General features: G+C 45.6%; 1 protein-coding gene and 2 long non-coding RNA genes across 4 annotated transcripts in view; 1 reads left to right on the forward strand and 2 right to left on the reverse strand.

Annotated features, from left to right (window-relative positions):
• LOC110088335 (uncharacterized) overlaps positions 1-2,073 on the reverse strand; it is a 26,100-nt gene extending 24,027 nt beyond the window's left edge. The window contains exon 1 of the long non-coding RNA XR_012081050.2: positions 1,938-2,073. This is a non-coding gene — a long non-coding RNA (uncharacterized LOC110088335). The remainder of the gene's footprint in view (positions 1-1,937) is intronic.
• CITED4 (Cbp/p300 interacting transactivator with Glu/Asp rich carboxy-terminal domain 4) lies at positions 2,035-7,677 on the forward strand. The gene is made up of 2 exons (XM_020810547.3): positions 2,035-2,264; positions 5,365-7,677. Exon 2 carries the CDS (start codon positions 5,371-5,373, stop codon positions 6,001-6,003), a length of 633 nt encoding a protein of 210 aa, XP_020666206.3. The 5' UTR covers positions 2,035-2,264; positions 5,365-5,370; the 3' UTR covers positions 6,004-7,677.
• A 1,774-nt stretch (positions 7,678-9,451) lies between these two features.
• The window catches only part of LOC140702074 (uncharacterized), a 40,892-nt gene continuing 35,849 nt past the window's right edge, over positions 9,452-14,494 (reverse strand). The window contains exons 4-5 of one of the 2 annotated variants that reach the window (XR_012081116.2): positions 10,140-10,194; positions 9,452-9,806 (exon numbers count right to left, since the gene is read on the reverse strand). This is a non-coding gene — a long non-coding RNA (uncharacterized LOC140702074). Of the gene's footprint in view, positions 9,807-10,139; positions 10,280-14,494 lie in introns of those variants that run through there. The other variant, XR_012081115.2, reaches the window with a different exon arrangement.

Raw genomic sequence — 14,494 nt, forward strand, 5'->3', positions numbered from 1 at the left:
GAAGAGCTCCAACCTGAAACTGCTATGTCAAGAAGTTGACTTCTATTTATTTGGCTCTGAATAAAAACTATGGTTTCTTAGCCCACTACAGATGTTAATTAACTCAACATTGCTAAACTGATCTTGTTATCACTGACCACAGATGTTGCAAAAGTTCTGCTTATTTAGCAGACCTTCAACCTTTGTTTTTCACCAAATAAAATTTGTTGCTTATTCAAATCCATACAACTCACAAGTATGTATGCATAGCATGCCATGCAAGCCATGCTACATTACTGAGTATTTCAGCTGTCTCAAGCAAGGCTTTGTTGTTTTCACTCATTACAATGTATCCAAGTATTTCAATTGTTTTAAATAAAACAAACTGATGCATTTTATTCTGACCCTCCTTTCAAATCCATGTTTATTTCAAGGTGATTTTAACAGCAATTAACAGGCAAATTAATTAAGGACAGGTCTAGTAGCAATTAGTAAGCATAAGTAAATGGAACAGCCCTTGTCAAAAGATGCGTACCTATGCATCCTCAATAAGCCATAAAATTCAGTGGGTGATCTTGTACTGTATGAATTCAATGTACACTTTTGCACACAGTAAGCTGGGGGGCAAAACCATACCAGAAGCCTTAAAATGTATTATCTACGTCATTTCATTTCATCCTGTTTTGCTTCCACAGAGCTCAAGACAGCATACAGAGTTCCTTCCCCTCCCCCATTTTAATTCTGACAACAACCCTGTGATGTTGGTCAGGATGAGAAATAGTGTCTGGCCCAAATTTGCCCAGTGAGTTTCATAGCTTGTTGGGGGATCTGAACATGGGTTTCCCTAATTCTAATCCAGTACAGCACACTGGCTTTCTTGAGAAACATCTGGTTAGTTAATTAATGGCGAGGTGGGGGGAGAGATACCCAGCAGTACTCTTACAATGGCAGCTGAAAACACAGAAACTAACCCTGAAAATATCTGTGATGATTTTTCTATACCAGAGGCGGTGAACAATTCTTTAAGCCCCAGCCGACACTGGATGTGGAAAGTGCAATCAATGCTATTTGAAAACTAAATATTCCCCATGCACGTTCTAGACTGAGGTAGGCAGATTCACACGTGCCAGGAAAAAAAAAGTATTGAATGCACCTGTCCCCAAAACCCGCTGGGCGAGTTTTAGCCATTCTCCCAGTAAAACAAAGCGAAACGCGGGGAATGCTCGGGGATCAGGCGTTAGCCAGACGACGGCGTCAATTGGCCTCTTGATTGTGCGACCCTTAGGCCACTTTGCAATCTGAATGTTCCGCCTCTGCCCGTGTCATCCTTTGCACACAGCAGAAGGCAGGTCTGCTGTAAGGTTGCGCTTTCCTGCTTGGCTGCCGGGTAGTTAATGATACACGAGACGCCTCGCCTTTTGCCTTCCTTGGCAAGCGAGCGAGCCTCGGTAGACACCTCGCCAAGGCTCTTCCCCGTCCGGTCCTTTTTTTTCCACCAAAGATTCCACACACACCCCTTGCGTGTAGGGCTTGTTTTGCATTCACACGCTCAAAAGACACGCGAGGCGGGATCATGAGGACCACGGGGGAATTTTGACTAAACAACTTGGGGTGCGGGGAGGGAAGAATGAAGAGATGGAAGCAGCCCATGAGGCTGTTCTCCTTCTCCTTCTCTGCCCGGATCTGCAGCAAACTCCCGCCATTGTGTTACAAGCCCTCCTTCTTGGGAGAGGAAACAAAAACAGGGGGGCGGGGCCCCGGCGCTTCCCCTCAGCCGCCTCTTGACTGCCTGGCTGGAAGGTGAGAGGCCCAAAACAGAGAGAGAGAGGCAGGCCGAGCCCCTATTGGGAGGAGGGCACCAATCAGAGTCTGGAGGGGGCGGGGACTCGGGGCCCACGCCCCTTCGTTTGCATCGCTCCCTACATGCCTATAAAAATAAAGGCTGAAGTTTAACCTACTTGCGGTTGACCCAGCGGGGCCGTGGACGGAGGAAGGGCGGTTGGTGGTTGCGCGCGCGCGTGCGCGGGGGGTAACTGAGGCGCTCCGGCTGAGGGGAGGCGTTTGCGAGCCCCGGGCAGGCGAGCCGGGAGGCGGGCTTCCTGGCGGAGCGAAGCCGAGCCCCACACCGCAGGGCGAGCGAGTCGCGTGCCGGGCGACCAGAAGCCGCGCCGCTTGCAGCCGCCGGTGCTTTTGTTGTGTCCGGTTGGGGGGGATTTTTCCTCCTCCCCCCCTCGCCAGCGCCGGACGAGCGGCGAGTTTCTTGCTTTCGGAACGCTACCTTTAAGGTACATATCCGGAGGGGGGGGGGAGGAAGGAAGGCGGGAAAGAACAACCGAGCGTGTGTGGGGGGCAATGACGGGCAGGAGAGGTGACATTGAGGGGGGGCAGGAAGACTGGGCACCGGTGCCCCGGTGGGAAGCCTTCGCTCCCCGTGCGGGGCGTCTCTCGGCTGGCTCCGTCCGCCCGCCTCTTCCCCCCCCCCCTCGCTGGCCGCAGATATTCTCCCTGAGCGCGAGTCGGGCGGCATTGTCTGAGCTCGGGAGCAGGGCGGGAAGGGTTAAACTTTTGTGTTCAAAGTGCCGCCGATCTTTGTGCGGAATGTGCCGGGGCGGGAGCCGCCTAGAGCCGGCAATGGGGGGAGAGGGGAAGATGGGGGGGGAGGGAGGAGAAACGGGGGAACCGGCACGTTGGGGCGGGATCCTGCCGGGCGTCGAGGGGCGCTGCCGGGCTTTAAGGGCCGAAGGAGACGGCTGCCGCCTCCTCGCTGAATTTCAAATAGCTCCGCTCTTCCAACAGTACAAAATCGTATTCGTTTTATTCATCCGGGTGGGGAAGGTTTCAGATGCACCGCCAACCGGCCTCTTTTGGCGTTTGCAAAGGCGCCGATGAATTGACTGTGTGTGTGTGTTGTGTGTCCGTGTGTCCGTGTCCTCTGCCATCGGAAAGAAACCTACGCCAGTCGTGACTTTGGGGAGTGCAGGAATGGGGAAGAAAGAAGAGCCGGTGCTATACGATGGGTCTTCAGTTAGGATCTCCGAGGCGCTAGGGGGCAGCACGGAGTCGCCTCGTTGCAGCGCGCTGTCGTGCCGCTAGGGGCAAAAGGGCTCCTTAAGGGGCGGCCCGGCCTTTGGCTAATTCTCACACGCTGGGCTCTTTGACGTAACTACTGTAGCTGTGGGTTCCTAGTTAGTCTTAAGCAACTCTTGAATATCTCTCTCAGTTCATAAGTGAATGGGCCACTTAGAAATTACTATCTTCTTAGTTCGTGTACTTGACGAGGGGGCATGCAAGTGTACACTGTAAATGTAGTAGTGTATATGTAGTAAATCCAAAGTGTAAGGAAGTAACAGAACAAGGACCTAAAAACAAAATGTTGGCACAAACATTGCTCATCATGGCATAAGCTGGTTTTTAATTATAACCCCTTTTATTTTGGGCTATGGATCATATATATGTGGTGTTATCCTGAATTTCAGGATATGTGCAGTGTTAAGGTCTGAGTTGAGGAATAATAGAAAACCTGAGGTGAGAAGAAGTCATTTATATCTCAAACCCTGACATGTCTGGAATAAACATTCTGTAGTTGTTATTCCTTACCACTGGTGCTGCTGACTGTGGCTACAGGTAGTTGCAATCCAGTACATGTTGGGAGGTTTTTTAAAATTGCAGTATAAATTTATATTAAAGGTGGAACCTTTTTTTCTTTACTTCATAGGAGAACATGCACCCCTTTCAATTTGAGGTATGCCCTATTTGGGTAAAAATAGAGCTTCCAAGCTCAGAGGCAGTTTACCTTAGATGTAATCATTGCTGGGAAGCAGCAACAAAATACAAAGATTATTGCCTGTATGTCCACCATTTTCATAAACAGGATACTGAGCCAAGCCTTCTGTGTCCTCTGACTTTGAAGGTGACTGGCTACAGAATGTCTTAAACTAGTTCAGTGAATTATTCAGCTCCACATTCCCTGATCCAATTTCATGCATTTGTGTCTGACACATCAACACATAGCCAGTAGCTTGCTGGTTGTGGACAATGGGAGCTGTAGTCAATGCTTCTGAAGGCTGCTTTAGCTGTATCCCACTGTGACCTCCTAATCCAAAGCATGGAGAAATAAGGAGGGAGGGGGAGGCTCACTGCCATCTGCTGCCATTGTAGACAAAAGGAACAGGAATTATATATGTGTGTGTGCACATGTGCATGCACACGGCTCTTTCCAGCAAATTTGCTTTTCCTGATTGCTTACAAAAACAATGTGCAGCTGTCCTGAGTGCCACAATTCATCCTTGTTCTTTCTTCCCAAACCAGCAATTTAAAACTTTACTTTTACTTTATTTGGACGTATACCCCGCCCCTCTAGACAAAGTCTACTCTGTTACAGACCAGGTTTGAATCCTATTGCCTTCCCTCTTGACCTTAAAGTTCATTTGTTGACCTTTCCCCTCTTGGCCGAGCCTGGCTTACATGGGTAGCTATAGTAATTAAATGAGGGTGACTAGGTATGTCCCTTGGAGTTTTGTGGAGGAATATGTATGATGTACAGGTAATTCATGAAACAGTTACAGCAGAGATAGGGATCAGGTAGTTTTTCAGGTGTGGTTGCACTACAAACCCCATAATCCCTCACCATGGACTAGGGTTGTTGTGTAGCTAACCACAGGTCTGAAACAGAGCACCTACTTGTGTTGAAGACGGTCTGGATTCTACTCCTTAGCATCTCTAGGCAGAGCTAGGAAAGAAGTCCTATCTGAAGACTTGTTCATTGTACACCAAGGGTGGCAGCCTTATGTTTCCACATGTTTTATACCACTGGGTCCTGACCTTGAGTCCCTAGATATTCTTGGGACTAAAACTCCCAGAAGCCTTCAGTACTGACTGTGCTGGCCAGGATTTTTGGAAGTTGGAGCCCAAGAATATCTGGGGACCCAGGGTTGTGAACCAGTGATGTAGAGCCTTGTAACCACAAACCTTGGTGATGATAGATACATCCTTTCAACTTTCTGCAATGAGAACATGTGATTAATAAGTGAATAATCAATTTTTTTAAAAAAGTAAATTGACTCCTCTAAAGATAGATAGCAGACATAAACCTAGACCCATATGAAGTTTGGCTCCAGTAATAATGCCAATGTTTGAAATAGTAAAAAAACAAAAGACATGAAGACTAAGGACCGCCAACATTTCTGCAAACCCGCCAGCAAACCTTAGTACCTGCATTTTATGTATTTTAATGGGCATGTAAAACCATCTATGAATAGGTTTTAGTGAGTTCTATGTGATAGTTGCAGACACAGGGGAAAACGCTTTGTGGACCAGATTCTGTGCCCTCAATCCCATGGTATTAACTTCTGTTGTAACCCGCTTTTTTTTTTCTCAAATGCCCAGACTGCAATGGCTGACCACATGATGATGCCAATGAGCCATGGTGTGAATGGGCTTCAAGGCTACCGGATAGGCATGAATGGTATACAGGGGGCCCCACAGCATGCGCAGCATGGACTAAGGACCCTACCTGCCGGCCACCAGATGATGCAATATGGAGGCCCCACCATGGATGGAGCTATGAGGCCAAGACCTGGCCTCAGTGGACAGATGGGTCACCACCAGGTGCCGAACCCCATGATGTTCAGTAACCCAAGTCAACCGCAGCAGCAGCAGCCACAACAATATATGGGACCTGTTGGTGCTCAGCAACTGATGGCCAGCATGCATTTGCAGAAACTCAACACACAGTACCAGGGCTATCCTCTCATGGGCATGAACAATGGGCCTATGGGGACGGGGATTCAACAGTACAGGATGGGGCCAGGCCAGCATCCAGGCATGCCCCATCTTCCCTCACCCGCCTTGACCTTGAATGTGATGGACACAGATCTGGTGGATGAAGAGGTCTTGACGTCTTTGGTGGTGGAACTGGGGTTGGACAGAGTTCAAGAACTGCCCGAGCTTTTCCTGGGACAGAATGAATTTGACTTCATTTCAGACTTTGTCAGCAAACAGCAGCCCAGTGCCATCAGCTGTTGAGATACCATTCCAAGGGCTTCTTTGTGGGCTTCTGATCTTGATGTGCCCAAGCATCTTTTTATCCTTTTTGTCTTCAGCTCTACAGACCTTCCCAGCTCCCCAGCAAAACACAACGGACAGTCACCTGGAGTCTTTTTTACTACAGCCCCTTGCACTGTGTTGCCTTTTTCTCAGGAGGGAGCAGTTTCTTCTCTTTGTGTATGTGTGGAAACGGGTATGTGTGGAAACTAATGGCTTCTGCACAGGAAACAAAATGGTGGCTGCAGAATTTCTGAGCTAATAGAAAGCAGACTGCCCACTGACTACTTTTGTTCATTTTGACTATGAAGTGTAAGAGTTGTGTACGTAGAGTTCTGCTGCTGGCTTTGCCAAGGAAGTCAGCCATATAATCTGAATAGACTTCATTGTGGTGTGTTGAGAGACCTTGAGGGAAACTGTACTTTTTTGAATTATTAATACCCAGAAGCTCACAAGCTGTGATGGTTGGGGGATTTTGGGCAGGGTAATCCTCAAAAGTAAAGCTTTTTTCCCCAAGCTGTGGCTGTTGCTGGTATTTTTTCACCCTTATTTAAAGGAAGGGCATCATAAGAAGTTACTGCGGTTTGCTTTTCACTGTTTCCCACCTGCTACCATTACATCCAGTACAGAAAATTACAACCAAAAGTTAACAAATGTCTTGATTTGAAGAGATCACAGGCCTCAGGTTGGGTTTTGTTCTGCATCTCCCCCTGCCCTCTTTGTTTTGTTTTGTTTCTTTTAGCATAAATAATTAAAAAATAAGCTAGCTGACAACATCTTCAAGAGTTACGTGTTAGGAGTGCCGATAACCAGATTCTGTCAAAAGTGCTTCTCTTGTGGCCGATGAGGCTTACTTGCTATAAGTTGTCTGTATTCCCAAGGGAGGGGTTGCACCCTCTCATTATGAAGCACCAACCCACCCTATTGGTTTCCACATGGGGGCAGTCAATTACTTTTCTATAATGTCACAGAACAGCCTCCCGCAGTGTGGTGCTGGTCACCTAGCTTCCATCTTCACTGGCTCTGCTGGGCAGCTGGGACATAACAAAACAAAACATCTGTCAGCTGACCCGTTGGGGAGGCTGATGTTGAACTTTTTTCAGGCGCCTTAAAACACAAGCTTTTAAAAATGTCATCTGGTTCTTTTTCTCTGCCTCTGAAACCAAATGAATATCTGTAATTGTGGATATTGCTGATTTTTAAAAAAACATTATTTCCTAATTTCTGGTTTCTTTCTTACCCATATTTATTTGGAAGGGCTGAACGATTATTTGCCTTCTGAGATACTGAAAAGGGCTAAAGATACACTAAAGTGCATGCTCCTCCAAACCCTTATTTTTCCCCTGGCTGTGGATAACCACAATTTCTTAGTTATTTTAGCACCCTGCCTGCCTTGCAGGACTTGATGTACTAGTTTAAACTATGTTACTCAAAAACGTTTGATAGAAGGGTGGGCTACCTGCTTGTTTTCCTACCTGGTCTTATCTCAGTGCTTTTGAGGAAAAGGAAAGCCAAATAAGAGCATTTCAAGAGTTTTTGCTACCCCATCTTTTTGGAGGCACATAGTGGTGCATCATTGTTGATTGATGAAGTAAGAATGTACAGATGATCTTCTTTTTCCCCCTCAAATAAAAATGCAAAACCCTTTGAAACTGAGCACACGTTGTTTGTTTTGTCTCCTGCTTTAGCTGTTCCAGGATAGAAAGTATCGCATGGGCCTAGAACTCTCTTGGGTGATTTAATGCTTAACTTAAACCCTTGAGCTGTGTTTTCTCTTCATCCTGGGTCTAGGACAACCCCAAGCTCCCAAAATAAAATCATGTTTCTGGGCCTATGCAAGACTTGATCAGTTTTTAATAGTGTACATTTTTGTGGAGTGGTATCTACTTCATTAGATACATGTACCTTGAGCTTTAGATATATACTGTATGTGTGTGTGATTAAGCAGTTGTAAGCAATGAGATCAGAGAGAAATAAGATGCAGAGAGTATATAGGACAATTAATGATTATAATTGTCACTGTCTGTCTCTGATATCCCTTTCTACAATTCTCATCCCTCCAATGTACACCTGTGAGTGTAAAGCTGCAACTGAGGATACCCTTTACACATCTGACAAAAATCTCCAGTCTGTGCATATGTTCTAATAGGGTAACTTTGAAGGTGTCACAAGATTTGTATTGGTAGATGTATCTTTGTCTTGACCATTGGCACTAAATGAAACATAGGTAGAATCATTAGCTCTGTGTATCTGTTCTAGACTTCAGCTTACAGATTCCTCAGTCAGCGTGGGCCAGGAGCAAAGGATTCTAGGCAGTGTAGTCAACAAGTTTCCCACAATTTCTGTAACTCTTAATTGTCTCTGTTTTGGGCTATCCAAAGCCTACATCAGATGACTGTCAAAAAGCATAAATAACCTGTATATGTCATGGAACATTCCATCAGTCATCTGGGAGGTGTACCATTTTATGATGCATTAGACATTTGTAGTGGTTCAGTTTGGTATCTGTTATGTGATGTGCTGTCAAGTTGGAGCTAATTTCTAGCTTCCAGATCCTCATCCTGTGCGGGGCTTCTGGGAGAAAACATCTGATAGGTCAAATATATCTGAAGATTCTCAGTAATTCAGGTGTGGTTATCTGGAAGTTGAGTCATGGCAACTGGACTTCTCTCTTATTTGATTGAAACATTTCACTACTTATCCAAGCAACTTCTTGGATTGCAGAAGTGGGATTATCTCTCACCCCCAGTCTTTTGGCCTTCTAAAAAGCCTACTGAGACCAGGGGGAAGTGAAACCAACATGGAGGATATATTGGGGATCTCCCACCAACTCTCAGACTGAAGAAGCTGCTTAGATGAGTAGCGAAATGAAGTCCAGTTGCCATGACCCATATCTGACAGGTCAAAATTAAAAATCACTTTTCTAAAGTGCAATGTTGTTTACATACCTTACTACATTCCATTCTGGTGTCATCTGCTGCTTTGAGCATCTGTAACTGAATCCAATAACGCTATAAACAGTATTGCATGTAGGAACAGCCCCATCACTTCTGTCTTTCTCTAAAATATGCCCAACTGCATTGCCCTACATTCCCCTTCAAGGACATCTGTGTGTGTGATTTATTCAGTGGACAGTACTTTAGAGGGAGCCAGAGACAAATCTCCTAAAATCCCTTGTAACAAATTTTACAGTGTGTCCAGTTCAGAAATCATACATTCATATGTCATTAAGTACAGTAGACCTCTGCACTTATGACTTAATTGTTCTGGGACACTGGCTGCAAATCAAACTTTTATAATCGTCTCCCCACCACCACCACCATCTTCACAATGTTATAAATAGGGATTTATCTCCTGAAACCCTTTTTATGCCATAAAATTAGGCCATCAATTCGCATGAAAGCAACTGAAAAGTAAATAACTCTGCTAATGGTTTTACAGACATTTATTTAATATTAAGTACAGATGTAAAAAACATCAAACACTTCCTACAGGACAGAATCTCATGCAATCACATTCACTTTCATTCTGGACTGCTAATCCAAAACTTCATTCTGGATTTCCAAAGAGATGACTTCTTGGCTTTTCCCTCTTGATTTCATAGTATGTGAATCATATGTTCTCTTTCTCAGTTGTACTGCATTTGGTTCAAGGCACAATTGCAGACTTGAATCAGATTCCATATTTAGTACAGCCAATCATCTGAGTGCCTGTTATTGTGTGTGTGTTACATTTTAAAAGATCATAAGAGCCAGAGGTTGTTAGATGAGGTTGCTGTAGGTCTGCTGAAAGTAAAAGTGAACCTGTAAATACACCTGTGGATCCCAAGGCAGAGTAGTAAATCTGCTACTAAAGGTTACCAGTGGGACACCATAATTCACACAGGTGATCCCTTGGCAGGCCATCAAGTGTAAAATGCTGGACTAAGCACTGTATTAAACAGCTACTCACCTGTAACAAGCAGGAAAGACTTCTAAATAACCACGTTCTTTTTTGTGGCTTCTGTGAATCACACCATGGGTGATCCACGCCTGCACGGAGCCTCATCAGAAAGTTCTAGAACTTCTGAAGTAGCAAAAAAATATTAGAATAAGGCCCCTCCCCCCTCGTATAAATACCTTGGTGCCAAGGCTCCCCTTTCAGTTTCTTTCAGCCAGCCTGATAGTTCTGCTTCTGTGAGTAAAAGAGAAAGATGATTTATTCTTGATTCCTTCCTGTTGTCAATATTTTTTCCTTTAAACTTTTAGATCAAATTCACTATCAGAGATTTTTTTCCTACTTCGCTCAGCCTCCAGCTGCAGCACCACCACCACCCTCCGCAATTGTTTTTTCTTAAATTATTTTCTCCTATTCATGGCCCCTTTGGGCCCATTTAAACACTGTGTTGTCTGTGATAACAAAATACCACTCTCCAGCAGCCACATCAAGTGTCTTTTTTGCTTGGGAGAGGCACACCAGACATCCTTCTGCCAGCATTGTAAGAACTTCAAGCGTGGAGTCCTTCATTCTCGCTTATCCAGATTAAAACTCCGTCTTTGGGAACAATACCTTCAACAAACCAAAATAGCCCAACCTCCTTGTAAGGCCACCTCACAAACCAAAGCAATGGAGAAGGCTCTTTCTGAAGCCTCAAAACAAGGTCCATTGACCACACCATCCCACTCTGACGCTCTGTCCACTTCGTCTAAAACTTCAAAAACCCATCAGTTGAAGCGCTCACTACCAAAATCCTCAATATCAAAGCCCTCCACTAAACATCAAATGTCCACTGAAGCCTCTTCGGTTCCGGAGCTTTCTCCGCCTAAAAGACCTAAACAGCATAAATCTAAAGCTGCAGTCATTTCTCAGCAGCTTCAACAAACCCCCAAATCAATCTATTGGTTCACCTTCTGACGATGATGGAATCCCCTCTCATCAGCCCTGCTTCCAATAACTGAAATGGGATGACAGAGTTGATCGATTAACATCTTCTCTTTCTAGTCCTCAACATTCTGTTCTTTCGAGCAACCTTTCCGTAGTTGCTTCACTTGACAGGGTCGACTCCAAACAACAAGTAGAGACAATACCTTATTCGGTAACATCTGATCGTCCACCACAACCTCCTCAGAGACATAGGCCCCAGCAGTCCCTGGAGCTGTCTGTTTCATCACGTGTGGTTCAGCACTCTCAGCAGGTTGCCATTTGTCCCAACCAGTGCTCAACCGGACAAACTGCAACCGCCAATCAGCCAGTTGCTCTATCCAGCTCAGCCATACCTTCTCATGGCAGGCCTCGATCTCAACTGCCATCGGTGTCGAAACAACTATATCACCATGACCCACATCAACTCCAACCTGCTCCCTACCTGGCACCTAAAAGACCCAGGACGGTCGAGCAATTTTCTTCTACACGCAAGGCTTTTACAGCTCCAGCCTCCCGATATTTTCCCACTAATCCAGATGAAGGAAATCATTCCCCTCACTCGGCATCTCCAGCATCTATGTACTCCACTGCTTTACCAGCTCGTCAACAACCTCCATTTCGACATCACCGAGACACAGGCTCTGATATTGATGATCCTCAATATCCATCCTGGTCCATGGACACTCATGCTGTTCCTCTGTCAACGCATGATTTCTGTCGCCGATAGAACCAAGCCATCAAACTCGGCATCGCTATGACCACCAAAGTTCAACCATATCAAACAACGTCCATGGGCACTCAGATGACATTTCTCAATATCGAAAATCTTTGACACCGACAAGTGCCCATGGACATGCCGCCTCCATCAACATCAAGCCACAAACGTCAATACTGTGACAATCAACCTATCGACACCAAAGTCAATCGACAATCCATCTACTCCCAATGCAATACCTTTAAAACAGTTTTCCTCGTTGCCATCACCTCAGGTCGACGAGCTAGTGATTTAGCGGCCTTACATCACAACTATCTTTATTTACAGTTTTTTCTGGACAAAGTCAAACTATCCAGATTTTTTTTTCCTCCCCAAAGTCATATCTCAGTTCCATCTCTCTCAGCCGTTTATCCTTCCTTTTTCCCATCACTGTCCACAACTTAAGAAAGAATCCTCCATACTTTAAATGTTAGGCGAGTCCTTGTCTTTTATGTCCAACACACCCAACCTTTCAGGTGTTCACCTTGACTTTTCATAAATCACCGACCGCCTACTAAAGGTCGCCAGGTGACATCTCAAACCATATCTAGATTGTCACTTCAACCATTCACCTTGCGTATCAGCTGGCACACAAACTAGTCCCGAAGGTGATTCACCCTCACTCCACCAGAGCAGTGGCGACCTCTGTGGGATTCCTACATAGCATACCTCTTCCAGATGTCTGCGCCTCTGCCACCTGGGCACAGCCGGCCACTTTCATCCGGCATTATAGACTTGATCTCTTGCAGAAGTCTGATGCGGCCTTTGAACGTGCTGTTCTAGCCTCTACCTTGGCATGACATCCTGCGTCCGGGTGAGACAGCTTTTTAGTCACCCACGGTGTGATTCACAGAGGCTATGAGGAAGAATGACAGGCTATCCACCTGAAATTGTAGTTCTTCGAGTGGACCTCTGTGATTCATGCATCCCGCCCATTCTCCCCACTCTCTCGCCATTCTGCTTAACGTAGCGGCGGTTGACACAACTGAAAGGGGAGCCTTGGCGCTAAGGTACTTATACGAGGTGGGAGGGGCCTTATTCTAATATGTTTTTTGCTACCGCAGAAGCTCTAGAACTTTCCGATGAGGCTCCACGCAGGCGCAGATCACCCACGGTGTGAATCACAGAGGTCCACTCAAAGAACTACAATTACAGGTGCGTAACGTGTCTTTTCCAAATACTTGTAGATTGGAAGATGATTTGCTTTCTTTCTCTACTGCAGTTTTTTTGTTTATATTTTGAAAAGATTTATATAGTGTGTGTGTGTGTATAATTCCTAACCCCACTTTCCCTCAGTAAATCTTTTCAAAATATAAACAACAAAACTGCAGTGGAGAAAGAAAGCAAATATATATATAGGGCTACTGGTATGTAATGCTTAGAAGCCTGATCTGGGTTGAACAGAGTTGAGACTACCATTGCACAATCCATTAAATTGGGCATTTTCTAATGTATTGGACAATTACTACTGGAGAAAGCATTGATTCAAAATCTCCAAGTTATGTTAAACACATAACTTGGAGATTTTGCATCAATGCTTTCTCCAGTAGTAAGTATGTGAGAGTACAGGGAAAGAAAGCTGTTGCCAGTCAACAGGATAATCAATGAACTACATTAGGAAAATTGTGTTCAAGATCTGCATTGCCCAACCTGGTTGGAAAGTTCTAAATGAGTTAAAGAAAGGGTAAGGAAAGGAAATGAAATTTTAAGGGAGGGAGAAAGGCAAAGCAAGAAAAGAGTTTTCTGCAGTGGTTTAAACCGCTGTACTGCAGCCAAAACTGTGCTCATGACCTGGTGTGAAGGAAGGACAAGGAGTGCACCGTCCTCTGAGGAAAAAGACCCAGTAGAAGAGAGTGGATGTGCCGAGGGGGTGTTGATAGAAATAGATCAAACAGACGTAATAGGAGAGAGTCCATCAGAGGTGTGTCTTGTGGAGGAGGGAGGGGAGGAGTTAGATTTAATAATCTGGGAGGACATAAAAGAGGAGAAAAATGTGCGGGCTTTTAGACTCTGGACTGACGTGAACCCGGAGAGGAGCAGGAGCCGAGGGGTTCAAACGGAACCCATGCTCGGGTTCGAGACTCCAGTGGGTGCTGCCGCCAGTTTCCCTAATCTGGCTACTGGAGGAGGTTTACTTCCTGACCCAATATTCTCCGGAGGGAGAGGAAAGACCTTGGACCCGCTAGAATGGACTGTAATGGTTTATCCACGAAATCACCCTGGTGGGAGGAGAGTGATACGCCCTGGACCAGAGTTCCAGAAGAAACCCTTCGGAGGCGACTGGGCGAGGCACCCTTGTTGCGGCACGGTGTGTGCCGTCCGGAGTGCCCCCCTTCGTCCTATGACCGATCGCGAGAGATTCGGACCGGCCTCTTATTAGGAGAACAAGAAGCACCACAAGTTGTACGTTCTAAGAGGTACCATTTATTGCCTGATCACTGTTTGCAGGATCCGTTTGATCCACAAGAGTTGAGTTCCATTAATAATAAAACTGTTAATGTTGGATTATATGATGAGCCTCCGTGTCTTTTTCCCGCCTTCACTACCAGCACCCCCCTGGCTAGGGAAGAACTCTTACACCTGGGGTTCAAATCCCAGGTAGCCGGCTCAAGGTTGACTCAGACTTCTATCCTTCCGAGGTCGGTAAAATGAGTACCCATCTTGCTGGGGGGGGGGCAATGTGTAGCCTGCATAATTAACTTGTAAACTGCCCAGAGAGTGCTTGAAGCGCTATGGGGCAGTATATAAGCAGCATGTTTTGCTTTCCTTTTGATTTGAAACTGAATTTTCAAAAATTCATGGAGCTTTTTCCTTCTT

This window comes from Pogona vitticeps, chromosome 9 (assembly GCF_051106095.1).
Source record: "Pogona vitticeps strain Pit_001003342236 chromosome 9, PviZW2.1, whole genome shotgun sequence".
Taxonomy (NCBI): Eukaryota; Metazoa; Chordata; class Lepidosauria; order Squamata; family Agamidae; genus Pogona; species Pogona vitticeps.

What these genes read in the sequence shown, in the direction of transcription:
- CITED4 (XM_020810547.3), top strand. Translation starts at nt 5,371, where the DNA reads ATGGCTGACCACATGATGATGCCAATGAGCCATGGTGTGAATGGGCTT.